Source organism: Sitophilus oryzae, unplaced genomic scaffold (assembly GCF_002938485.1).
Source record: "Sitophilus oryzae breed Bouriz unplaced genomic scaffold, Soryzae_2.0 scaffold_808_pilon_pilon, whole genome shotgun sequence".
In the NCBI taxonomy this organism is placed as follows: Eukaryota; Metazoa; Arthropoda; class Insecta; order Coleoptera; family Curculionidae; genus Sitophilus; species Sitophilus oryzae.
In genome coordinates this window covers 4,819,378-4,847,146 of record NW_022147426.1, presented here as the reverse complement: position 1 = coordinate 4,847,146, position 27,769 = coordinate 4,819,378, and the positions used below count along the sequence as shown (strand labels likewise).

Sequence of the window (27,769 nt, the reverse complement as noted above, 5' to 3'; positions counted from 1 at the left end):
ATAATCCAATTACCAAAATTGAATGCATAATATACTTATTCGATTCATTGAAGGTATATGCGGTCTTATCACTTTATTTATTTTGTATGTACGAAGATAAAAAGTTCTGGTTCACACATTCGGACAACACCAAGGATATTCCACAGGGGACGCAGATCGTGGAAAAGAAGAGCAGATGTCTGCATTGAAATGAATGGTGGTCACTTTGAATATACACCGCATATACCTTCAATGAATCGAATAAGTATATGCATTCAATTTTGGTAATTGGTTTATTTCGTTTTTAAAGCAATAAGATGTTTTAAAAATCATGAAATTTTGATTTTCCAATTAATTATTTAATAACTACTTTTGAACCGCCATAACTTTCATAAGTTTATGTTGATTAAATAGTTAGCAACCCATCAGAGCAAACTTCTTGCCTTCAATTTTCTCGAAAACCATCGCTCTGGGCGATGTGCAACAAGAGTACCTTCTTTGTAGGAAAAAGTATGTAGTTTTCAAAAAATGAACCCACGTTGCAAAAAAAATAACCTCAAAAAAGTTATTCACGAAACAATCCCCTACCCTTGCAAAAATTACCCTTTCTGCTTCTCCAAATAATTTTTCAGTATCACCATTTGATTTAGGGTCAAAATTTATGGCAGATAATTTTTTTTCCAAATTTTATCTCGTTTTTAAGCCTACAATTTCAAAACAACCGTTTTTTAAATTCACCCTTTCGGTGCCCCTAACTCCCTTAATATGCATTTTCCGCGCTAGAACTTTTTTTACTATTTTTAGGAGTACTATCACCCCCCGATTTTTTTTACACCATTTCAATGACACCCTGTATAAGCTCACCAAACAGTCTTGGAAGCTGGTGTCTCATTTCTCTTAGTATCAAATACATAAAATTTGCATTCTCCAATAGTCCCTAATATTCCACTTACAACAGATATAAAATATGTATTTAATATACCGAGTATATTTTTTAAAAGTATGGACTTGCAGAAAAGCAAAAAACCGCAGATATCGCTCAGTATTTTTGACGTGTATAGATTTATAAACCAGTCGAGAACTACTTACTATATTTATTTTTCAGTTTTGTTCCTTTTTCAGCACAGTGGTTTTCCGTAAAAAGTCAAAGTATTCGGACAAAAAGATTCGAGATGTCCTTTACGGCAGAAACTGAAAGTGAACGACGTAGTAGCAGAGAAGGAATATATACAGGGCGTGTAAAACATAGTATATCGATTAGTACATCAAAAAAGGTCTATTAAAAACAACCTTTTATACTGTATTTTATTATAGTTAGACAGGGTGTTTCAAAAAACATGTGCCATCTCTCGTGGGGAGATTGCTCACGTAAAACTAAAATTTATTTTTCATATCAACATAGTTTTCATATCCACATAGGTCCGATTTTGCTTTGTTTCGTAACTACAGGGTGTTAAAATCTTAATATTTTTTCGATTTATTATAATTTTCTTCCAAATACTTTTAGCGTTTCGAATGAAATTTTGAGGGTAAAAGCTGAGACAGTGTCGACATATTCACGACGGACGTGCATATGGATTATCACTTATCACTGGAATATTTTTCTATAAAAAACATGTACGCCACTGACTTTTTTCTCTTGTTAGCGAAATAGTGTAAGCAGTTTAATGCCGATTAATAGTTGTCTCTTTATATTTTATCGATTTCGGCCTCCTTGATGAGATAAACGTAATGTTATTAATTTGCCTTGATCCAAGTCTAATAGCAACCTTTAAAAATTTTAATATCATTAACTTGCGAAAGTTTTAAATAAGTGCTCATTGATTCCTCATCAAAAAATATGAAAAAAGTTCCTATTAAACATGGTATGGAAATAATATACCTCGGTTAAATAGATAAATACGTTTATTTTATAACATGCACCCTGTAAAAATTAGCAAAGGCGAAAATATGGTTTGCCATTTCTCCATTTTCTTGCCAATTTCATCTAATAAAGAGTTGGTACTGGTCTTTTTTGCTCTTCCGTTGGTCCGGTCGGACCTTAACTAGGTTAGTACTTTCTAGCTATTAGCTACGGACGCCGCTTTTATATAATTATGACGAATTCGACATGTATCTCGTGTTGGTGTTGAAGTCTCATTTAGCAGTTTGCAAAAAAGCGTACCACCATTCACGGTGAAATGTGAAATGTACTACGCTAAACGTTCGGTTCTTACTGGGCGTTTTTTAGAGAGAAAGGTAATAACAAACAGTAATAAATAAAAATAATAGCAGTAGTGGATTAGACCCAGAGATATACAGGGTGTCCCAGAAATAAGTGCAAGTATTTTAAGGGATGGTAGATCTCGATAAAAGAAACATATTTTCTTTTTATCGTTTTTCAAATAAGTTCAAAATAACGGAGTTATTTTACTTTGAAATTTTCAACAAAAAAAAATATTTTTTTTCTAAAATTTTGAGAATCACTGGATCTTTTCTGTATTTTCTTTCTTGGAAATTTAATCTAATACCTAATATTGTCAAGAAATTATGTTTTTTAACTAAAAACTAAAAAAAAATCCAAAACATTTTTCAAAAAATTTGGAATTTTGAATAATTTTTTTTTGCGAAAAAAACCTCATAATTGTATATACTACTATACAACCAGTTAAAATACTTGCACCTATTTCTGGGACACCCTGTATAGGTATGAGCATGAATAAAGTTCGAACTGATGTATGATCGAAAACAAAAACGGTGTCGAAGACGGCTGTTAAAATATTGTTTTCTCGCATTTTAAACTACACCATTTAAAACTCATTTTTACTCAATATAAAAATGAATTACAACCTACTTAAGACCAACAAACGGGCCAAGAAAATGACGTCTAAGGCTTGACCTCGCCAAAACTATCATCGATCGTCATTCCTCAGCCGTCTTTGACGCCGTTTTTTTTCGATCGTATGATATTAAATATTTATTTTTCTTTTCTTTTCAAAATACACAATAAACGTTCAATATTTTCTAATTGCGATAATATAAACAAACAAAAACTTATATCGTAGACGTTTCTAGTAGAATTTCCTAGTTATTCCGACGAAATGCTATCTATTTCCAGGAAAAAAACGCCATAAAAACCAAACGGCGATCGCTGCCGTTCGAAAAACTCGATTTACCTTATTTCCTGATGATTTTTTGCCGCGCTGAAACGTCCGAGCGACTTTCTTTAGCTGCATCGCATAACTTTGAAATTATTTATCTATCGATAGATAGTATAACATCTGAGACCGACCGCAGAGCACACGGAAAAAACCTCAAGAAATGCCACGAGGAAAACCAGAAGAAGAAAATTACTGTTTTCTAGCGTTATTAGAAAATTACAAAGTCAATTTTTATCTCGCAGATCAATTTACATATAACTAAACTCTGGTCTGGTCAGAGATATGCAGAGGTAGTCCGTATCCTTTTTTAATCTTTTTATAATTATTAGTGTTAATTTTTGCCAAGTTTTGTGTCAATTTCTCGAAAATTATCATCTTTGAAGCCGTTTTTTTTTCGATCGTACCGTACTTTAACATGAAGAAATAGAATAAACGAAATTCTGTTATTTTAATTAATATACAAGGTTGCATGGTATCAAGTTTCGTTAAAAAAATAAGTCTTTTACATCGTTTTTTCCGTGTTCCCGACAATGTGGGCGATGAAAAGACGTTCTTGCTCATTATTTTAAAACCAAACACCACCTACAAAACTGTCCGGTTCCGAAAATTGTACAACTTCATTATTGTGCTACGAGGGAAAGTTAAAAAGAACCAGTATTTGTTATTTTATAACCAAAAAAAGAATTGTTATTTCAGTACTTGTAGCAAATCAATTGTCTAAAATACTAATTTGTGAAAGGTTATAACTTATTTTTTTGTTTTACTTTGATAAACCGATGTCTCATGGCGTTCAAGCACAGATTTTTCACATAAAAAATCACGTAAGATGAAACTTTTAAAACAATGCTTCTATTTTTAAGATAAAAAAATAAAATTCCAGTTTACACAGTACACATATAACTGAAGATATAGATATAGTACGTATATCGTCGGTGTTTTTTAATTGCAATTCAATTAAGAGTTGTAGTTGCGATAATTAGATATAATTAGGAAAATAATACCTTACAGTAGCTGTTCTTTTTCCTAACATAGCGTTAAATAAACAGTTAACCTCTACTCCATTAGCTTTGTTCCTTTTTTTATATAATCCAAACTTTTCTCTACCACGTAACAATGTCTTTTTAAAATAAAAAAGGACATATATTTCGCTTATTACATGTTTGCGTCCTATACGTCTTAATTAAATATTTTCAGGTCATGAAATGTCCGAAAAATTGTGTAAACAACTTTACGGTATAACATAAATAAAGTAAATAAGGTTAATTTATTAAAATTTCTGGTATAAAACATGTAGCAGACCACAAGCGGTACGCACAGCTCAAAAAAAAGGAAAATATCACGCGAACATAAATCTGGACGGTACGGTGGACAGGTTGCAGGTTAAACCAACGGTTCTCAAACCGCGGCACGTGGACCATCGCATTGGTAGTACGTAGATATAAAGATAGAAACCCAGTTTAAATTTTCAATTATTGTTATTGACCATAAAAAAAATATTTGTAATCTAAATAAATATAAAAATAATAAATAAAAAAAAAATGATTAAATTAACCTATACAGCTGTGTTAAAGCGATTTCGTATGCTCTTTGTGGTTGGTTTTACCTATTATTTCTTTTTGAGTATCCTGTATAAAGAAAAAAAGTGTTTCCTTGCTTTACTGAAATGACGTCAGATCATACTGTATGTTGGCTACAAGAACTCGAAACGAAACCCTATCTATCCACTACATAGCCGAAATCCATTATTGCTTTTTCAGTATCCTGCACAAAGAAAAATGCATTTTCTTGCCCTGAAATGACGTCAGATCATACTTTATGTTGGTTACAAGATCTCGAAACGAAACGGTATCTATCCACTACATAGTCGAAGTATATTATTACTTTTTGAGTGTTCCGCACAAAGAAAAAATAATTTCCTTACCCTGAAATGACGTTAGATCATAATTTATGTTGATTACAAGATCTCCAAACGAAACCGTATCTATACACTACTTAATCGAAGTCAATTATTGTTTTTTGAGAGTCCAGTATCAAGAAAAATACATTTTCTTGTCCTGAAATGACGTCAGATCATACTTTATGTTGGCTACAAGATCTCGAAACGAAATCGTATCTATTCACTACATAGTCGAAGTCCATTATTGCTTTTTGCGTGTTCTGTACAAAGAAAAAATCATTTCCTTGCCTTGAAATGACGTCAGATCATACTTTATCTTGGCTACAAGATCTCGAAACGAAACCGTATCTATCCACTACATAGTCGAAGTCCATTATTGCTTTTTGAGTGTTTCGCACAAAGAAAAATTCAATTCCTTGCCCTGAAATGACGTTAGATCATACTTTATGTTACAAGATCTCTTCGCCAAACCGTATCTATCCACTACATAGTCGAAGGTTCGTAAAATATCGTTTTGTATAAGTCAGACTCTCTTCCATTTTTTCCTCTCCTGCAGCTTTTCCGATTTTTTCTTTTCGAAGAATCCACCATCACCGATGGCACGAATAATTTGAAATACGGCGCTAGGCAGAGACGCCATTCATTTCCAAGTAGTTATGCCCTTTTGGTACGCATTTTCGTGCCCGTATTTGGTACCGCTCGTTCCCGCACTACTATAGGTACTTCTCTTTCTCATTCTGCGCCTCGGAATGGAACCAACCAAGTGCCAACGGCCATTCGTTACGCCTTTTAATTGGTTTAGAAGCTGATGCGGTAATCCGCGGAGTCTGGTTAGTTGGGTATAACTTAGATTAAATATAGAAAAGATAGAATAATATATGCCTGGTTTGAAATATCACCAAGATATACACTCACATGCAAAAGAAAAACGGAAAATTTTTGAAAATAGTAAAGTAAAAAAATATGACACTTTAACTTGACGAAAAAATTCTCCGTTGCGTTTTTTTTGCTTCTGTGTGTATATAAAAAATGGATTGCCTATATTTTTTTTCTGTTGATCTGTAGCATAGGTATTTCCGAATGCGCTTTCCACGTGGACGGATTCCTTCTTGGGACAATGATTTATCATCGCATTTGAATCGGAGCGTCCGTATGTGCCGGAACAGTAGCCACAAATCAATGGGGCCCATTCACATGCAAATACTACGATGCCCGCGATGTCTATTTCGCGTTTGAGTAATCTGATGTACAGGGTGAGTATTTTTTATGACTTAATTACAAATGTATAGTTTTCAGATTTTTACCCATAGGTACTTGTAGTATAAGACAGTATTGCTTGCCAAATTTCATAGTTCTAGGTAGATAGAACCTATAAATTTTGATTCCGTTGAGAGTGTCGAAATACACGTTTTTTGCGGTTTGATTTTTTCAAATCCTCAAGGGATATGAGTATACAGGGTGGTCCGAACTGTATTTTGGAGATAAAATAAGCAAAAAAGTTCGTATAAATGTATGTCCTAAAATGCTTACTTTCGGAGATACAGGGTGTAGACGTTTCATTTTTATTTTGATTTTTTCAAATAATTTCTGAAGTAACGTCAATATTTGGATGAAAATTGGTGTATGGGAGTTTTTTGACATGAGAAATTTGATTTTGATGTCAATATGACTCCTACTTGTAGAGGGCGCCACATACATATTTTTTAACCGGTTTGAAGAGTAATAACTTTTCTTCCGTACCTGTATAAAACTACTGAGTAAAAAATATACATTTACGACGTTAATGTTTACGTAAAAAGGTCTTTTGGTAAAAATCGCTACGAATAATGGTTCTCGAAATATTTGGAATCGAAATTATCAATAGGTACCTGTCATCACTGTGTCACTGACATAACTGACATAATTGACGTGCTGTTAAGTTAACTAAATAGTTATTAGACTGAAATTATAAATTTGAAATGTTTTTGTCCCAAAAGTTCAACAGAAACTGTTTTATCATCATTTTTCGAAGAAAAATTTATGATTAATTTAAAAAATAAAAAGTTTCCAAATTTATCATTTCAGTCAAATAACTATCTACTCAACATATTTATTTTTTGTCAATAATGACATGTATTCTAAATATTATCTTAAAAACGGTACACTCGTAGCAATTTTTGCCAAAAATCACAGAAATGTATACTTTTTCATTCAGTAGTTTTATACAGGTACAGACGAAGACATTAAGTTATTAACTTTCTAAACAGTTAAAACACATGTAGGTAGCGCCCCCTGCAAATAGGAGTCATATTGACATCAAAATCAAATTCCTCATGCCAAAAACTCTCAGACACTAATTTTCATCCAAATATCGACTATAGCTCAGGAATTATTTGAAAAAATCAAAATAAAAATGAAACTTCTACACCCTGTATCTCCGAAAGTAGGTAGCGGTAGTTTAGATAGTTTTAGGACATACTAAACCGTGTACAGGAAAAAAAAGATAGACTTACAAAAACATTACATATTTTATAATTCGACTCACCCCGTAACTTGAATCGGCCGCAAATTCAACATATACAAGAACGAGAGAAGGATGGAGATGGAGAAGTACCTGTTCCTAGCGGTACGACACTTCCTCGATAGATAAAGCTATTTAAATATGAGCTGGAATGGCTGGCCGGCTCATGGGCCTCGGTAGCTAGTTCTGATTGATAAATGGGGTTATTGAATCGCTATCAAGTCGTTTGCACTTTGTTTTATTACTTTTTCTTCGGCACAAGAGAGAATTCCTGAGAGGAAATCTCGCGAATACGTAATGGAGAGCTTGTAGTTCTACAAAGGTCGCGTTTATACCGTAACCCTGTTATGCTGAATATAGTAAACATATAGGCGATACCATTAGTTCGAGATTTTTGGTAATTTCCCGACAAAATTGAATATTGAAACACTTCCCTATACTTTTAATGGCTGGTTTTCCCTTTTTTCCCATTGGTTTGTACACAATGTTTGTAAATGCGGATGTGACAACTAGGTACGAGCGATCAAAAAATGTCTGTCTGGCGGAACTAAGCTTTGGTGCTGCCGCATACTTCCTCCCATTGTCCGCGAAATCGAACACAATAATATCTGCAAAGGTACCATCTGGGTACCCAAGCCGTATTATAGAAGTCTCTTTACAATGGAATATAAAATGTAATAGATTTTATTAATTAATTATAAAAAAATATATAGCTTTTCTTCCCAGGAAGGTTATACAATTATCTAATTTGAATTTGAGATGGAGAACTAACCTTTATAAAACCATCTTAGATACTGGCGTTTGACAATTGCCACTGTATGAAGAGTTATAACTCGAGAAACGGGCACACAATATATCTGCATACTACAAGGTATTTACCATTTTTAAAATAAATTGCACATAACCATAATTATTTAACATCTTAAACATTTTTTTTGGAAAAATAGAGCAAAAAAACTGGCAATCGATAAGGAAACGACCAAAATTGACTGTTTCGATCGAGATAATCGGGTTTTCGATAAAAACGGAAAGTAAGAAACAGCTAAGTCGAGCCTTTATGCATGCCTCGCGCCAAATTGCCACTTTGGTTGGCTCGTTAACGGGTCTTTTGGTCGTTAAATTGGCAACCTTGCCGACCAAGGCTGATGCTCGTTCTCGCTAACAAAAGCAGCAGCAGGCTGAGTTACTTCCTTTCCCGAAACAGCCCGACATCAGCATATACGTTTAGCGAGAATACATTTCAGTTTTACCGAAAAAGAGGGGAATTACTAAAATAAACAAAAAAGAACATACAGGGTGTTCAAATGGTGATTTTGAAATTATTGTAGATTCAGACACCCCTCCTGATTCTTATAGAACTTTTCAGTGAAATTCAGTGGCATAGTTATTTTTTTTTTTCGTAATATTATGAAAACCGCATAACTCTATCTTCAGACATACTGTTTATTAATAAGCGATATAACCGTCTCATTTGCCACCGAAACGGGACACTGTATCTAACGGTATCGAAAACGACGCAGGAAATGGAACCTGCTCTAAAGTAAGCACTGATCGATTTAATCGAATCTAGGAGGTAAAATAAAGCGCCGTGCTCTGATAGACAGTTAATTTTCATGGAATGGTCTTTTTAGTCCTGCATGCTGCCGTGCAACGCATCAGTAGTACATCTCCTCCCTATAACGGTTACAATCTTTCTCCTTTTCTGTGGTACTATTAAAGAACCCACAGTACCTAGTACTTAGTTGGTAATTTTGAATCGAATCCAGAAAGAAAATAAAACATTAAAATCAGGTTGGAACTCTTTATATGCTCCTTGTAGTTGAGTTTATTCCTCTATATTTTTAACATTTGTGATAAGCAAATGCAAGACTAAGACCAAGACCAAGACCAAGACCAGTCTCGCTATTTAAAATATATCCTATATATTTAGAAAATCAGGTGAAAGCAATATGCGATAAACAGATGCTTTTTACTATACCATCTTTATAATATTGGCATGTAAGTAATATAAGTTTGTTTTCAATGAGTTATTTGTTTGTAAATGGACACAGATGACTTTAAAAATAAAAAGCTATTGCCCAAAACGGGCATTAGTGTGTCGCATGGTACTACCATAACTATATACAAACTCCGAGTAAAAGTTGTGGAAATGTGAGAGTGAAATCTCATACATTCAGTCAAATAGCTTCATTAAAAGACGCGAAGAATGTATTTTTATGGTTATTAACCAACAAATAACCTTTAAATGCATTTTAAACATATCTTTTTTACGGTTTCTTGTCTAATTATTATAAAATGTATACACATTTTTTTTATATAGTATATGGTGTAGTAACAAAATAATATTACATTTTTATAAAAAAACTTACCTCTTTCAGACCATCTAGTCTTCCCAAACTCCTGGCCTGTCTCAAACCAGCCTCAACTCTTCTTCCTTTTTTCTTCCTTTCCAGCAGCCTGGGTTTCCTGGATACTGTCACCGGTTCACAATCTTCTGGATCAGACTGGATCTCAGGACAATGGTACGTATGTCTTCTTCTGGAGTTTGGACTGGTCAATCGGTCCAAAATATGGTCAAACATTATGGAAATAAAAAAGGATGAGTTTTCTAATGGTGGTTTTGTAGTAGATAGGACATTTTTATGGGGTTTCTAAATTTGTTGAGGATTTTGAAAAGGTTATAAAAGGGTTAAGAGGGTTTAAAAGAGACTTCCATGGTTGGTGTGTGTATATTTCTGAAACAATGAGAAAGAAAAATAAATAAATGGTTTGTAAAAGAAAGAAGTTTATTTAGAGAAAATTAAGAAAATCATGGAAATGTAGTTGAATTTTTTTTAAGTCCTAAAAATTGAAAGACGTTTCTATGGTAATATAATTTCGATTTAATAAACACTTTAATTCATTTTTAGACCGTATGATCACAAAAAAACGCGTCAGCGATGGCTATGAAATGAAGATCGCTGTCATTTTATATGTAAAATTGTATGGGGAATGTCATCGATGTTCATTTCCAAGCCAACTGGACGCCGTTTTCATCATACGGAAGTTATTTTCAACTAAACTAAATGAATAAATCTTAACTATCGTTGCAGATTCTGTTATAGCCATATATTACGAAGTATTTTCGATCAATTGTATAATGTCTTGTTCGTAAAAAAACTAATACTGATTTCAGTTCTGTAAATGTTAGCATTCTATAGATTTATTGGGTACTCACCATCAAGTTAATAATGGAACAAATAAAGATTCTACAGAATTCTTGAAATCCTCGTTTTTATCACATTATTAATGTGTTTTAAAAAAATCCTACACGATATCATTAGAAATACCTTCTTAAAAATTCTTACATAATATACGCCCAATCAAAATCATTTTGATTATATACGTTTCCACTAAAACTTACACAGCTTAAAATTTTAATGGTATTAAAGTAAAAACCGCCATAAAAATTCAAATGTCACCAATATCTCCTCCGTTTTTATCTGAAGAATTCCTTCTAAAATAACGAAAAAAATATAAAAGGAACTAAATAAATAAGAATGAGCTACAGCATCTTGCCTTTCTTGTGTGGGTTGCGAGATTATAAATTTTCTGTGCGTGTCCTTGATGACATTGACCTCAGAAAGTTGCGTCAACTCATTTCGAATTATTTTAATTTCTTGGCCAAAAAATTGTAATTAACAGAATCTACAAAAAGTTTTATATTAATTAACTAATGTGTCATCTACACATAACGTTTAAACCTCTCGGTTTTGCTTGCCCTTGATGAGATAAACGCAAATCAATAGCAAGTCTAATAGCAACCCTTAAAAAAATTAATATCATTAACTTACGAAAGTTTTGAATAAGTACTGATTAATTCCTCATCAAAAAATATGAAAAAAAGTTCCTATAACCATGGGTATGGAAATGCATACTTTAGTTACAGAATGTTAAAATTTAGGTTTCTTGTAATTATCCCAAATACCATTATTTTTTTATTTGAGATTGCTGTAGGTTGGAATAATAGTAATAAAATATAATAGTAATAATAATCTAATAGTAATGAGGCAAAATATATAATAATTTATTAATTTTATTTTTATTTTAATTTTATTGATTGTGATTAATAAAATTGCGTTTATCTCGTCAAGGAGGCCGAATTCGACAAAATATCAAGAGAACTTTTAATTGGCATTAAACGGCCTATACAATTTTGATATCAAAAAGAAAGTCAGTGGCGCATATGTTTTTTTTGAAAAATATTCCAGTGATAAATATTCCATATGCACGTCCCTGATGAATTTATCGATACTTTTTTAGCATTAAAATTACTACACTTTTACTAACATTTACCCTCAAAATTTCATTCGAATTACTAAAAGTAGGTACTTGGAAGAAAATTATAATAAATCGAAAAATTATTAATACTTTAACACCCCGTAGCTACGAAACAAAGCAGAATCGGACCTATGTTGATATGAAAAATAAATCTTATTTTTACGTGAGGAATCTCCCCACGAGAGATGGCACATGTTTTTCGAAACACCCTGTATAGAATAACTCTGTTCTAAAACCTAGTCGATCCCATCTGCACGTGGGCCGGACTTAGCATAATCGGTCCATTATGCCGACAACAATGCAATGCCACATCTAGATCTGTGGCGTTTTTCATCATATTCGGGAAAAAATACAGGGTCGCACTCACGTATGCATCGTCGAGCGCATTGTTTATTTAAATTTTGATTGTTCTCCGTCTGTGTGTATGTGTGCGAGTCTATATGCCTCGATCAGAGAGTAGGTACTTGTGTATCTGCACAACGTACGATGGATCTCTTTTTATTAGTCCATTGTCGAGTATTCTTTCTGTTCTTGTTTCGCTCTCTATATCACACGTTCTTTGCTCTTATGATCTTTTACTTCTGTTCTTTTTGCTTTAAACGCACTTAAAACGCAGGGTGTTAAATAAGAATATCGTTCAATATGGAATGGTTTGAGACCAACAATTTGGAAAAGTATAAACGGGATTATCCATTTTAGAATAAGCAATGTATTTTGTATTTTTCTCATGTTCAAAGTTTTTCCTCTTGTAAAGACAATCCGGGAACATACTCTATAAACCAATCTTATTTAAGATACTTTGGTCACATATCCAGGAAAACTAATGGCCCAGAATAACTAATTGTGGAGTTTGGTTTGGTGACAACTATTACTATTGACTAACACAAATTATTGGGTGACGAAATGAAGAAAATTATAGATCATAATCTGCACGAGTAATGCGCCTCAAGACAGAACAATTTGGAGAGACATAGTAAATGCGATTGCTTTGTGATGGCACCATACTCACATAGAGCAGTAGGAAGGAAGAGGTAGCAACATTGCAAGGTTTCCCCATTGCAAAAATTCCCAGGAAAATTTGAAGAAAAATTTAAAATTCTCAACAATTTTTTGTCTTTCTGGGGTGTTTGGTTTAGGCTTGTTTCTCTCTACATTTTTCTGTCTCACAATGTACCGTTTGTGTCCAGGAAGAGTTCATAGTTTCATAGTTGTCGATTTTCGAAAGAAATCAGTACATGCATATTATTTCGTATATTTTTCATTTTATTGATTTTATGGAAAGCACTGTTCAAAAGACCTGATAAACTAACTCCATCTACTGTTAGTACTTCTCTGGTCGAATAATCTGTAGTCTAACGGTACGGTAAGCTAGTACCACGTGCCAAAAACCGTCTAAACAACGAGGGGCAGCCAGCGCCTAGCGAATAAGATTCTACATTTACATTCCTCGCTATTAGCTGTTACCGATGTAAAAGTTGGACCCGTTTTGTAATTCAAATTAAACGTTCTTCTATTGTGTTCGGATTTTTCTCGTTTTTTTTCTGTTGTTCGTCGTTGTTGTTCTTCTTGCCAGTCCGGACCTGTATTAATATTCAAAGAGGAACGTTATGGGAGTGTCGCCGTTCACATATTTTGCTAGTCCAATTCTGTATCACTTCTCAAAATTGACTTCTTAAAAAAACATTTTTATATAGATAATCTTATCATTACATTTACAAGTTTTTAGCTGACCATACTAACAGGTAGGTATTAAGATCGACAATTTTTTTTTATATTCACTCAAAATGAGTTATTTGGGTCATAAATGACAAATACAAAATATTTTGATCAAAAGAACTGCCTACCAACCAGGGGCGTAGATAGGTGTATGCTATGGGGGTGGTACTATGATTAAGTCGCAAAAAATATCACCGTCGGAATTTTAAAAATTAAAATATAGATTTGTAAATAACATAAACAAAAATGAAACAACGACGTTTATTAGTTAATTTTCTATAAACTATAAATAAAAAACTCTAAACTATCAAAAAAAAAACTATAAAAACTATAAACTATAAATAAAACTACAAAAGAAAATCAAGTTTTCTAGTACGCTGTTTGGAAAATCTATCAATAACAGCATCAACATTTATTTCAATATCTTTAAGGATGTTGATTAGAGTTAACCCCACTAATCTGTCCTGGCCAATAAGAACACTTTGTGTGCTTTTAATTAGGTCGAACATATTATAAACGATAAATCAACATAATTAAAAGCATACAAATTGTTCTTATATGTCGGATATTAATTAAAAAAAATCCTTTCATAGACAATGACTATTTCAATTCTCGTATCTCGTCAAGCGTCAGGGGGGGGGTACTGTCCCCCAGTACCCCCCCCCCCCTTATCTACACCCTTGCTACCAACTTTTTATTAACATATTTTAGTATGGGCGGCTATACGTGCCTCCCGGCGCCATCTTTTTACTTTATTTCATAGAAATGACACTCTAACTCTAAATATAATGGCAACTTATGACATTTTCGCTTAAAAAATCGTATTTTAAATTTCAATCTAGAGTGTCATGGCTGCATTAAAAACATTAATTTTTAATCAAGATGCCTTGAAAAACAGATTTGATGATTTATTGTTTTTCCCGTCTTGTCCTGGCCTGTTAAAAGATGCATAAATCGTATTTTTAATCATATATCTCAGTTTTTTCAAATGGAACGAATGTGGCTCATTGGTATATTTAGAAAAAGCAATTTTTACGACTAATTTGGTTTGATAAATATTAAAATCGCAATCGCAGGTTACAATAGCTGCAATTTAAAAGTCGCAATAGCAGTTTCAATTGCTCATCTCTACAAAAAATCGTTTCCTCTTGTAAAGACAATCCGGGGACATACTGTTTAATAAATAACTATTACTAAAACACATTTTTGTCATATCCTGTCCTTTTACATTGATATTGCATAGAGAATATTTTCCAAAAAAAAACACGAAAAAATAATAAATGTAATAAAAATATAGACGGGATTCTGCCTCGACTCCGGTTAGCCTTGAATCGCAAAACTAGACTGTTCACCCTTGTGTAATAATATTTTATTTTTCCATCGGTTTATTGCAAAGATCTTCGCTCGCAGATTTCAGATTGATTCCTACAGATTTCATTACAGATAGATATGTGCCGATTAACTTTATTATAACGATTTTATTGAGAGAAAAAAACTGTCGATTACGCTGTTAGGTAGAGCCTATTAATCGCGCAGTCCGGCTTAACACTTGGAAATTAAGAGAGGAAATCACTTAGTAGGGAGGGGTATGCATATCGATATTTTAAAATATCGATAACAAGTTATATCGATATTTTGTAATATCGATCTTTACCTTAAAATAATTTGGAGACTGAAAGTTCCATGCAGCTCTTTGCCAACGATTTCTTCTGTCAATCCAATCAGAACTTTTCTGTCTGTGTTTATCATTTTTAGTATATAATCCAAAAAATATACAGAGTGTCGCTTAAAGTATGTTCACTACCCTGAAAAATTCATAAGGACACAGATTTTATACATACGAAGAATTTCATTGGAACAGAATTGCGAGATTTTTTCAATCGATTTTTATCGATAAAATGTACATCTCTACTTTTTAATAGGTCGATTTTATTGGTAAAAATGTGGATTACAACCGCCTTATTAATTGCCAGGCCAGATTTGCACTTGGGAATTGAGATGGAAAAGCACTTAAATAGCGATCTTCATCGGCACATGGAGTTTATAGTTATTGAAATGGGGTCTTTTTAGAATTAAATAATGGCTCTGTGATGTACGGTTCGAAGAGAATTCATTAAGTCGATAGTAAAGTTTAAGCTTTATGGTGACTCCATCTGGAAATCTAAAAACATCTTGGTTTTTTGTATTCTTTTCAAAAAAGAACACCACATGACAGAGAAAAATACCACATTTTACCATATAGGAAGTGTCTAAAAAACACAAAATTGAATAAAGCTGTAGATTTATCTTATAAATTATCATGGTATTCAATATATTGCATTGTGCAATTTGAAATAGTAGATAAAAACATTAAAATTATGCCTAACTATGATTCAAAAGGTCTTACTTATGAACTGTGTATGCGTGATTTAACAAAAATTATAAAGTAACTAAATTGTGACACATTTTGAACAACTTACTGAAGAAATATTTAAAATATTTTAATGATTTTTTAATATCCATATATGTGGGTATTATCATCACAATTAGTCTAAATTTTTCAGTTAATTAGCTAAACCGTTTAATTTTTGAATTAGTGTAACCTACTTCCCAAAATAGTGAAAAACTCAAAACAAAAATGATAAAAATTATTTGTATTAGATGTGTACGATTCTCTAAAATCTTACATAGATATAATTACTCACAACTTTAATTTAAATTAAAAAAGAGTATTGAATAAAGAACCTTCTGTATGTAAGTAGATTTTTAATGGGGCAATGCAAAGTACTGGGTCTGTTTCAGGCTTAAGTACCATGAGAGCTTTACACTATCTGGAATTATGTCTTATAGAGTAGTGATGTCATCGACTGAAAATGTCTGCTTCACGACAAACAAGCTCATTCATCAGCTTTTACCAAAGACATTATCAGATCTAGAAAAAAATTCAAAGTATCTTAGTTTCGAGAGATTTAAACCATACGATCTCGAAAAAAAAACGGCGTCAAACAGGCCGGGAATGACAATCGATGATGATTTTGGCGAGGTCAATCTGTAAAAGAAAGTTTTTATAGCTAGAGTGTCTATTATTAATAAATTAGCTTTTCTAGTTAATCAACCTGAATTAAACAAAAAATTTTCGTAATTTTGGTTCTATTTAGTGTTGTTTTCCGAGAAAACAAAAACTGTTACTGTCATTTAATATGATTAGCCTTAATTGTCGTGTTCCGCTGGTCATTTACGGTGTTTTCGTTGTCGTTTTGGGTTCCCTCTCATCTAATTAGAGGTTCAGTCGGATAAATATACGGAAAAATAACGTAATTACTGACAGGCAAACACATAAACGGCCAGAAACACACAAAGCAAAGGCGCAATGATGATGTTTTCATCCTCAATGGCTGAGCCGCGGGTGAATTAAACAGAAAAAATGTGTTTTTTCGACTGATGTGTGTGATGGTTTCAAGGTAGAACGAATTATGGATAATACGTATAATTTTATTAATTTCTATTGTGTGCATTATTTAATTGTAGAAAAAAAACGTCAAGGATGAACTACAACAGTAGTATGGAATGTACAGGGTGTTCCTTAATGACATGCTAATATTTAAGGACTTGATTCTTGGACTTATTCTGAAAGACAAACTTCATACGTCTTCCATGCATCAATATTCTTATTTTGATATACAAAAAAATGTTTTATTTCTTAATTTCCTTCCAGCCGATGCAGAAGTGATTTCCACACAACAGTCACCACATCATATTTTCAGCGATTTGGTCTTGAAATAAACTGCCTTTAATTTTTTAAGCAAAAACTATGCATCGGACGAAAAAAATCACGAGATAAAAAATGTTTAGAAATGAATGGAGATTTTGAAAATAATTTTTATTTTAAGAGTCGTCAGTGGTGTACCACTTTTGTCTCCAAAAATATTCAATGTAAAACCGGTATGGACGGCACTGGTTAAAATAAAAAAAATTCTTTGCACACCAAAAATCGATAAATCGATAAATTAATAAATCAGTAGATCAATAAATAAATACATCCATTCCAAAACTACCCAGTCCAAAAATCCTAGTCCAAACTAAATCGATAAATCGATAAATCGATAAATCGATAAATCGATAAATCGATAAATCGATAAATCGATAAATCGATAAATCGATAAATCGATAAATCGATAAATCGATAAATCGATAAATCGATAAATCGATAAATCGATAAATCGATAAATCGATAAATCGATAAATCGATAAATCAATAAATCAATAAATCAATAAATCAATAAATCAATAAATCAATAAATCAATAAATCAATAAATCAATAAATCAATAAATCAATAAATCAATAAATCAATGAATCAATGAATCAATGAATCAATAAATCAATGAATCAATGAATCAATGAATCAATGAATCAATGAATCAATGAATCAATAAATCAATAAATCAATAAATCAATAAATCAATAAATCAATAAATCAATAAATCAGTAAATCAGTAAATCAGTAAATCAATAAATCAGTAAATCAATAAATCAATAAATCAGTAAATCAATAAATCAATAAATCAATAAATCAGTAAATCAATAAATCAATAAATCAATAAATCAATAAATCAATAAATCAATAAATCAATAAATCAATAAATCAATAAATCAATAAATCAATAAATCAATAAATCAATAAATCAATAAATCAATAAATCAATAAATCAATAAATCAATAAATCAATAAATCAATAAATCAATAAATCAATAAATCAATAAATCAATAAATCAATAAATCAATAAATCAATAAATCAATAAATCAATAAATCAATAAATCAATAAATCAATAAATCAATAAATCAATAAATCAATAAATCAATAAATCAATAAATCAATAAATCAATAAATCAATAAATCAATAAATCAATAAATCAATAAATCAATAAATCAATAAATCAATAAATCAATAAATCAATAAATCAATAAATCAATAAATCAATAAATCAATAAATCAATAAATCAATAAATCAATAAATCAATAAATCAATAAATCAATAAATCAATAAATCAATAAATCAATAAATCAATAAATCAATAAATCAATAAATCAATAAATCAATAAATCAATAAATCAATAAATCAATAAATCAATAAATCAATAAATCAATAAATCAATAAATCAATAAATCAATAAATCAATAAATCAATAAATCAATAAATCAATAAATCAATAAATCAATAAATCAATAAATCAATAAATCAATAAATCAATAAATCAATAAATCAATAAATCAATAAATCAATAAATCAATAAATCAATAAATCAATAAATCAATAAATCAATAAATCAATAAATCAATAAATCAATAAATCAATAAATCAATAAATCAATAAATCAATAAATCAATAAATCAATAAATCAATAAATCAATAAATCAATAAATCAATAAATCAATAAATCAATAAATCAATAAATCAATAAATCAATAAATCAATAAATCAATAAATCAATAAATCAATAAATCAATAAATCAATAAATCAATAAATCAATAAATCAATAAATCAATAAATCAATAAATCAATAAATCAATAAATCAATAAATCAATAAATCAATAAATCAATAAATCAATAAATCAATAAATCAATAAATCAATAAATCAATAAATCAATAAATCAAAATCAATAAATCAATAAATCAATAAATCAATAAATCAATAAATCAATAAATCAATAAATCAATAAATCAATAAATCAATAAATCAATAAATCAATAAATCAATAAATCAATAAATCAATAAATCAATAAATCAATAAATCAATAAATCAATAAATCAATAAATCAATAAATCAATAAATCAATAAATCAATAAATCAATAAATCAATAAATCAATAAATCAATAAATCAATAAATCAATAAATCAATAAATCAATAAATCAATAAATCAATAAATCAATAAATCAATAAATCAATAAATCAATAAATCAATAAATCAATAAATCAATAAATCAATAAATCAATAAATCAATAAATCAATAAATCAATAAATCAATAAATCAATAAATCAATAAATCAATAAATCAATAAGTGAATAAATCAATATCAACCACACAATATCAACCACATCCATCCCAAAACTGAAGATAACTAAGTTAAAAGTTAATAATACAAACAGTTACTTAAAACTAATATCAATAAATCGATAAATCAATAAGTCGATAAATCAATAAGTCAATAAATCAATAAATCGATAAATCAATAAGTCGGTAAATCAATAAATAATGTATTTCGTTCATAGACTTACATCCATCCCAAAACTGAAGATGACTAAGTTAAGATAAAATTTACCATCCTGTATCTCAGAAATTAAGATGTTTAGTACATATTTATGTTCATATGAACTTTTTCTCTTAGAATGGGTCCAAGAATCGCGCCCTTAAATATTAGCATGTCATTAAGGAACACCCTGTATAGTTGGATCAACATTAAAATAAACTGATTATTCTTCTTAAAAATAAACTGGTTGAATTAAACACTATTTTTTTAATGAATGTTTTACTTTAAGCTTGTGGATCGAATAATATGGCCGAAAAATATAAATTTTAATATATTAATCTGAAACCAGTCTGACTGAAAAACGTTACGAAATTTTAAACATAATCTTTGTAACACTTGGGGCTATGTTAAAGCTCACCTGTCACTGCAAAACACTCTGTGCGACCCGTTTTGTAACCTCGATGGTCGTCCTTTCATTCCTCCATATACGGGGCGAATCACAAAAAGAAATCTATAGTTTACCAATAATTTATAAATTTCGAAAAATTTGAATTTTGTTGATTTAATTATTTTTTTTTGAATAAATATATAGACGATCTTTTGTCAAGAACATTGAATCTTCCTGTATACATATTATTTTTTTAAAAGGCAATAATCAAACGTCTACATTTTAAAGAAGACATTGAACAATCATGTATGTTTCTTTAATTATCTTTAATAATTTAAAAAATATATCAAAGATTTTTTTGTCAATATTAAAAGAAACCCAGTTCCAGTTCATTTATTAGAGACATATCTGTTTCGTTGGTCACAACACCCTGTATGCGAGCTTGATCGCAGTGAAAGGTCTACGATAGAATAGAAAAAGAACGTAAATATGTGCAACACATCGAGATAAATACAAATAGAAAAAAAATCCAATACAGTTATGATAGAAGATTTATTTCAGAGGTCGTTTTTGACTGAATTATAGCTTATTAATAGTTGGTTTTGTTTGTTTGAAGCTGCTTGCTTGTATAATTATTGTATAAACATTAACACAAAAAAACTTGTATCATCTAAAAATGTACTAGAATAGGGATATACTTGATTTTTTTTATAATATGCAAAACATAAATGAATATATTTGCAGATGTTAAACATTAATAATGTTAAGTACTGCATCTCTACATTTGCATATTCATACTTCTACAAATAAAAGTACCTGTTTTATCTAGTACCCAAGCAGGTACGTTCAACGTACCAGAAGTACGTATTCGCACAAAATATAAGATAAAACTCGGTTACAGTTAGGACAGTTATAAGATATTTTAATAGTACTGTGGCTGTATATACAAGTGGTGGACAGTACCACAGACATATATACGACTATAAGGAAGCTCTAGGAAGTGTTTGTTGACTACAGATGTATATAGAGGTACTCCTACCTATAGTTCTTACTTTATAGCCCATAAATTTACACATATTTACTCTTATTGTAGTTAGTACCTGTATCATGAAAAATTAAAAACATTGTATTTTATTTATAGGAGATTTCTTGCATATAATATTCAAGAAGAAGACAAATAATACAAATGGACAAACCTTACAGTATAAAATGATGGTACCCAAGATATACAAACCAGATATAGACATAAAAATGCTGTTAATGCTATTTTATTAGATATTTTTTTTATGTTTGAAGAAAACCCTATATTTTATTTTCATATTTGTTGGCTACCCATAAATAAAAAAAATACAGGTCTTTTAGAAGGTTCTTTGTCAAGAACCCCTGGTTCTATTATTATAAGATACCTTAATGAAATGAAGAATAAAGACCGGGGATTAAAACAAAAAATGAAAAAAAATCAACGCATAATGAAAGACACAAGGTTATGGCGTACAGTTATAGAGGTGTAACTGGGCTTCAAAATGGTATGGAATTACACGAGCACCCAGTACTGCCATTATGTAATCTGGTACGATTTTGTAGTACCAACAAGAATCCAAAAAAATGACAGGATAAATTATCAGGCTGGAGTATATTTTATTTGTTCGTAGAGATCATGAAAATAATAATATTTATCGTAATATTTTGATTACTTCGCATATAAAAAAATATATTGTGACAATCTATAGGGTGAACCAGTAAAAAGATCCATATCATGATTTCTATTTTCACTCAAATCGTTTTTCATAGATATACAGAGTGATTCAAATACACTGTGCCCCCCCCCCCCCAAAAAAACGACTAGTTACGAAGATATTCGAGAAAGAAACGATTTTGAACGTGGATATCTTATTCCTTTTCCTAAAAGCTTCTCAAATGGATACAACAAAAATTCAAAGCTGTTTGAAGGCTTAAAAAACTTTTTTAGCCCTCAAAAAATATTGTGTTATGAATAAACTTTGAAAAATCCATTTTATAGTGACTAACAGCCTGTTAGTAATTACGAAAAGTTAGTAACAGGCAAGATATACGTTATTTATATGCATAGATGGTAAAATTTCTTCGAAATTCTTGTTACAAGTCGAACGGATGGCTTCTTTACGACGGGCCCGTGGTATTCGAAGAACCGTTAAAGATATTTAAAGAGAGTTGTTGTGTTGCTTTTATATATTTTTTTAAACAACACACAACTCGTTGGCTAAAATTCGCCGTATATACTGCCCACGCGGTCATTTTGGTACTGCCTCGATCGCGTTCCTACTCATCTTGACATTATTCAGAAATCCGCGTCGGAAACTAGATCTTGCTCTGCAAAAAATGTAGAAAAAAATGCGTTTTAGCTGTTTTTCTTGGTCTTTTTAATAACCTAAATACACAGATATAAACAAAGTCGCGTTAATTACCGGAATTTTATAGATCTCTTTTTTATTTTTTTATTTATTTTTTATTTTTTTTTATTTTATTTTTTATTTTTTTTATTTTTTTTTATTTTTTAATTTTTATCTTTTTTATTTTTTAGTGTCTTCTTTTGTTGAGTTAAAACTCATCATACAGTCTCAGGGCTTTGATAAAAGGCAATATTTGAGACGGTTTTAAAGAAGTTAGTTCTCCATCTTCAATTTCGGTCGTATATAGTTCCAGCTATAGTTTGAAATACAAATGCAACCAATGCATCTTATTGTTCTCACATCGTTTTCACTTTTTTTACAAAACATCGCTATTATACGGTGTCTAATATGCGAGAATTAATAAAAAAAAGGAAACATGTTTCCTTTCCGTGTGTTTTTCCACATAATACAAACATTTCCCACGCCAGTCAGGCTGGGATACCGCTAAATTACTTAATAGTATCATGGGTAGACGTTGTAAACACTCATACGGCAATTTAGTTTATTTCGACCAGTTCAGTTTTTAGTTTTCTTTAAAACAAAACAAATTAAAGTACTTTAGTTAAAGGGAAACAAGCTCAAAAACGAGCATCTTGAACTTTTTGTATTTTTATAATTTGACGTTTGCCTGGTTTTGCAACGTTACCTGTTCAGATTTTATTTTAAAATAGATGCAGTTTTTCTTAAATTACTTAAAATCTTCTCGTTCAAAATTGTTCAAATTTTACATGTGTATTCAGCAAAAAACCTAATTGTGACTTGAAAAAATAATGCCAATAAATTTATCTTCACACTGATACCATAATCATAAAACTCAGATTACAAAATAAAAAGTTATGAAACATCAAATTTAGTCAAATTTTTAGGGTGGCCGAATTTTTTGTGCTGGCGAGTATAGTTTATGAAATTTTCTATTTGTTCCAAGGTGAATTTTAGATAGCGCACTTCTACACAATTTTATTCATTCAAAAATGACATTTCGATCGGCAATAGCCCCGTACCGTCTCGACCGTTTTAATAGTTATATCCGATCAAAAACACAACATGATCAAGTCGAAAGGAATTTCTTCATCGGCCGCGACTTGCAGGTAGATCGTTTTCTGAATGTAAATGCTGGTGGCCTTGTATAAGATCTCCAACTATCTCTTCTCGATGGTACGTTTTCAGACCGACCACTAGGACGGTAACGGACATTTTATTCGCCATTTTTACAAACACATATCAATTATTTCTACGTAAAATCGACCTGTTTCAACCTCCAATACGAGTTACTAAATCTAGCTGTTAAATTATCCCGAACTAGGAGATTTCTAAAATAAATACAGCTTTAAATACTTGTAATTTTTGTATATTTTCAATATTAATTAAGTTTGTGTCATTACGTTAAGATTATAATACATTCTCTAGTATTTAAACTAAATCCAAGGGGAAATAATAGAGGAAATCATGTGCAAAATGGAGACAACTTTTCTTGAACAAAATACAGCTATAAATACTTGTAATTTTTGGATATCTCTATTATTAATTAAGTATGTGTCATTACGTTAAGATTATAATACATTCTCTAGTATTTGAACTAAATCCAAAAGGAAATAATAGAGGAAATCGTGTGCAAAATGAAGGCAACTTTTCCTGAACAAAATATAGCTTTAAATACTTGTAATTTTTGCATATTTCCATTTGTTAATTAAATTTGTGTAATTATGTTAAGGTTATAATACATTTTCTAGTACTTAACTAAATCAAAGGGGAAATAATAAAGGAAATCATGTGCAAAATGGAGACAACTTTTCTTGAACAAAATACAGCTATAAATACTTGTAATTTTTGGATATCTCCATTATGAATTAAGTTTGTGTCATTATGTTAAGATTATAATACATTCTCTAGTATTTGAACTAAATCCAAGAGGAAATAATAGAGGAAATCGTGTGCAAAATGAAGGCAACTTTTCCTGAACAAAATACAGCTTTAAATACTTGTAATTTTTGCATATTTTCATTTGTTAATTAAATTTGAACTAAATCCTAAATTATTATTTGAACTAAATCCAGGGGGAAATCGTAGAGGAAATCATGTGCAAAATGGAGAAAAGTAATTTTAAGCGATGCGAGAGGTTCGTTGTCTATGCGCACGTTGATATCAAATTTTATACATTTCATTTTCAATGGTTTATTTGCCAATTAAACATAACAACATTGAATTAGATAATAAAATATGTTCTTTGAACATCTCTATACTAGAAAAACTGTTCTATATTAGATCTAGATGTTTTTTTTCAGAAATAAAGAGAGAAAAGTAATGATACATTTCTATACTTTTGAAGCAAACAACTGTATAGATGTATATATTTACCTAAATGTTGTTTTTATTTAACATTTAGTATTTTTTATCATTATTCGTTGATTAGAGGGAAGTATATTATTTTTTCTGTTATCAATACCCCCCAAAATTAATATAGAATCCATATAAAATTACTTAAGAACAGATAATACTTCATGTATTTTAGGCTTATACTAGTCAAATAAAGATTACATAGAGGAAATCCTATAGAGGAAATCCTATGAAAATTAAAAAACTGCGATTTTTTAAATTTTTATATGATTTTTTATACACGGACAAAAAATATCAAAAATTATAAACGGAAATCCTGTGAAAAATTGAAAAAATGATGATATTCTATAGTTTTTTGCAGTATCTATGAAAGCCAGATAGTGAAAAAACAATCAAGAATAAAAAAAACTCTATCTTACTATTACTTGTTCAAAATTGGACCAATAAAATCAATATTAATAATCTACTACAAAAATAATCGATAAAGAATCCATACTCACTTAAGAACTGTTAAAGTTAATCCACCATAAGAACGAAATCTAATACACATACACTTTAAGTCCACAGGAACCGAATATAAATTAATAGTACCCTAAAACCAGTATGATATACCTTAATAAAACCGTAAAATCCTAAAAAACCACACAGATAAAACACTGTACCGCGCACTAAAATACTAAAAATCTACGCGTATACGTATAATGTGTAGTCGCGCCGAGACAGACACACCATAACCTCTCAAAAGCGACACAGACGATAAATCAATAAGTCAATAAATCAATAAATCGATAAATCAATAAGTCGGTAAATCAATAAATAATGTATTTTCGTTCATAGACTTCACATCCATCCCAAAAAAACTGAAGATGACTAAGTTAAGATAAAATTTACCATCCTGTATCTCAGAAATTAAGATGTTTAGTACATATTTATGTTCATATGAACTTTTCTCTTAGAATGGGTCCAAGAATCGCGCCCTTAAATATTAGCATGTCATTAAGGAACACCCTGTATAGTTGGATCAACATTAAAATAAACTGATTTTCTTCTCTTAAAAATAAACTGGTTGAATTAAACACTACTTTTTTTAATGAAATGTTTTACTTTAAGCTTGTGGATCGAATAATATGGCCGAAAAATATAAATTTTAATATATTAATCTGAAACCAGTCTGACTGGAAAAACGTTACGAAATTTTAAACATAATCTTTGTAACACTTGGGGCTATGTTAAAGCTCACCTGTCACTGCAAAACACTCTGTGCGACCTGTTTTGTAACCTCGATGGTCGTCCTTTCATTCCTCCATATACGGGGCGAATCACAAAAAGAAATCTATAGTTTACCAATAATTTATAAATTTCGAAAAATTTGAATTTTGTTGATTTAATTATTTTTTTTTGAATAAATATATAGACGATCTTTTGTCAAGAACATTGAATCTTCCTGTATACATATTATTTTTTAAAAGGCAATAATCAAACGTCTACATTTTAAAGAAGACATTGAACAATCATGTATGTTTCTTTAATTATCTTTAATAATTTAAAAAATATATCAAAGATTTTTTGTCAATATTAAAAGAAACCCAGTTCCAGTTCATTTATTAGAGACATATCTGTTTCTGTTGGTCACAACACCCTGTATGCGAGCTTGATCGCAGTGAAAGGTCTACGATAGAATAGAAAAAGAACGTAAATATGTGCAACACATCGAGATAAATACAAATAGAAAAAAATCCAATACAGTTATGATAGAAGATTTATTTCAGAGGTCGTTTTTGACTGAATTATAGCTTATTAATAGTTGGTTTTGTTTGTTTGAAGCTGCTTGCTTGTATAATTATTGTATAAACATTAACACAAAAAACTTGTATCATCTAAAAATGTACTAGAATAGGGATATACTTGATTTTTTTTTATAATATGCAAAAACATAAATGAATATATTTGCAGATGTTAAACATTAATAATGTTAAGTACTGCATCTCTACATTTGCATATTCATACTTCTACAAATAAAAGTACCTGTTTTATCTAGTACCCAAGCAGGTACGTTCAACGTACCAGAAGTACGTATTCGCACAAAATATAAGATAAAAACTCGGTTACAGTTAGGACAGTTATAAGATATTTTAATAGTACTGTGGCTGTATATACAAGTGGTGGACAGTACCACAGACATATATACGACTATAAGGAAGCTCTAGGAAGTGTTTGTTGACTACAGATGTATATAGAGGTACTCCTACCTATAGTTCTTACTTTATAGCCCATAAATTTACACATATTTACTCTTATTGTAGTTAGTACCTGTATCATGAAAAATTAAAAACATTGTATTTTATTTATAGGAGATTTCTTGCATATAATATTCAAGAAGAAGACAAATAATACAAATGGACAAACCTTACAGTATAAAATGATGGTACCCAAGATATACAAACCAGATATAGACATAAAAAATGCTGTTAATGCTATTTTATTAGATATTTTTTTTATGTTTGAAGAAAACCCTATATTTTATTTTCATATTTGTTGGCTACCCATAAATAAAAAAAATACAGGTCTTTTAGAAGGTTCTTTGTCAAGAACCCCTGGTTCTATTATTATAAGATACCTTAATGAAATGAAGAATAAAGACCGGGGATTAAAACAAAAATGAAAAAAATCAACGCATAATGAAAGACACAAGGTTATGGCGTACAGTTATAGAGGTGTAACTGGGCTTCAAAATGGTATGGAATTACACGAGCACCCAGTACTGCCATTATGTAATCTGGTACGATTTTGTAGTACCAACAAGAATCCAAAAAATGACAGGATAA

The 27,769-nt window shown here is 30.4% G+C and overlaps 1 protein-coding gene across 2 annotated transcripts in view; it reads right to left on the bottom strand.

Annotated features, from left to right (window-relative positions):
* LOC115888865 (rho GTPase-activating protein 20-like) overlaps positions 1-25,673 on the bottom strand; it is an 89,612-nt gene extending 63,939 nt beyond the window's left edge. For both annotated transcript variants that reach the window (XM_030908730.1, XM_030908731.1), the window contains exons 1-2: positions 25,445-25,673; positions 9,886-10,251 (exon numbers count right to left, since the gene is read on the bottom strand). In XM_030908730.1, coding sequence (XP_030764590.1) covers positions 9,886-10,098 — 213 coding nt within the window. In that variant the 5' untranslated portion in view covers positions 10,099-10,251; positions 25,445-25,673. The remainder of the gene's footprint in view (positions 1-9,885; positions 10,252-25,444) is intronic.
* Positions 25,674-27,769: the final 2,096 nt, after the last annotated feature.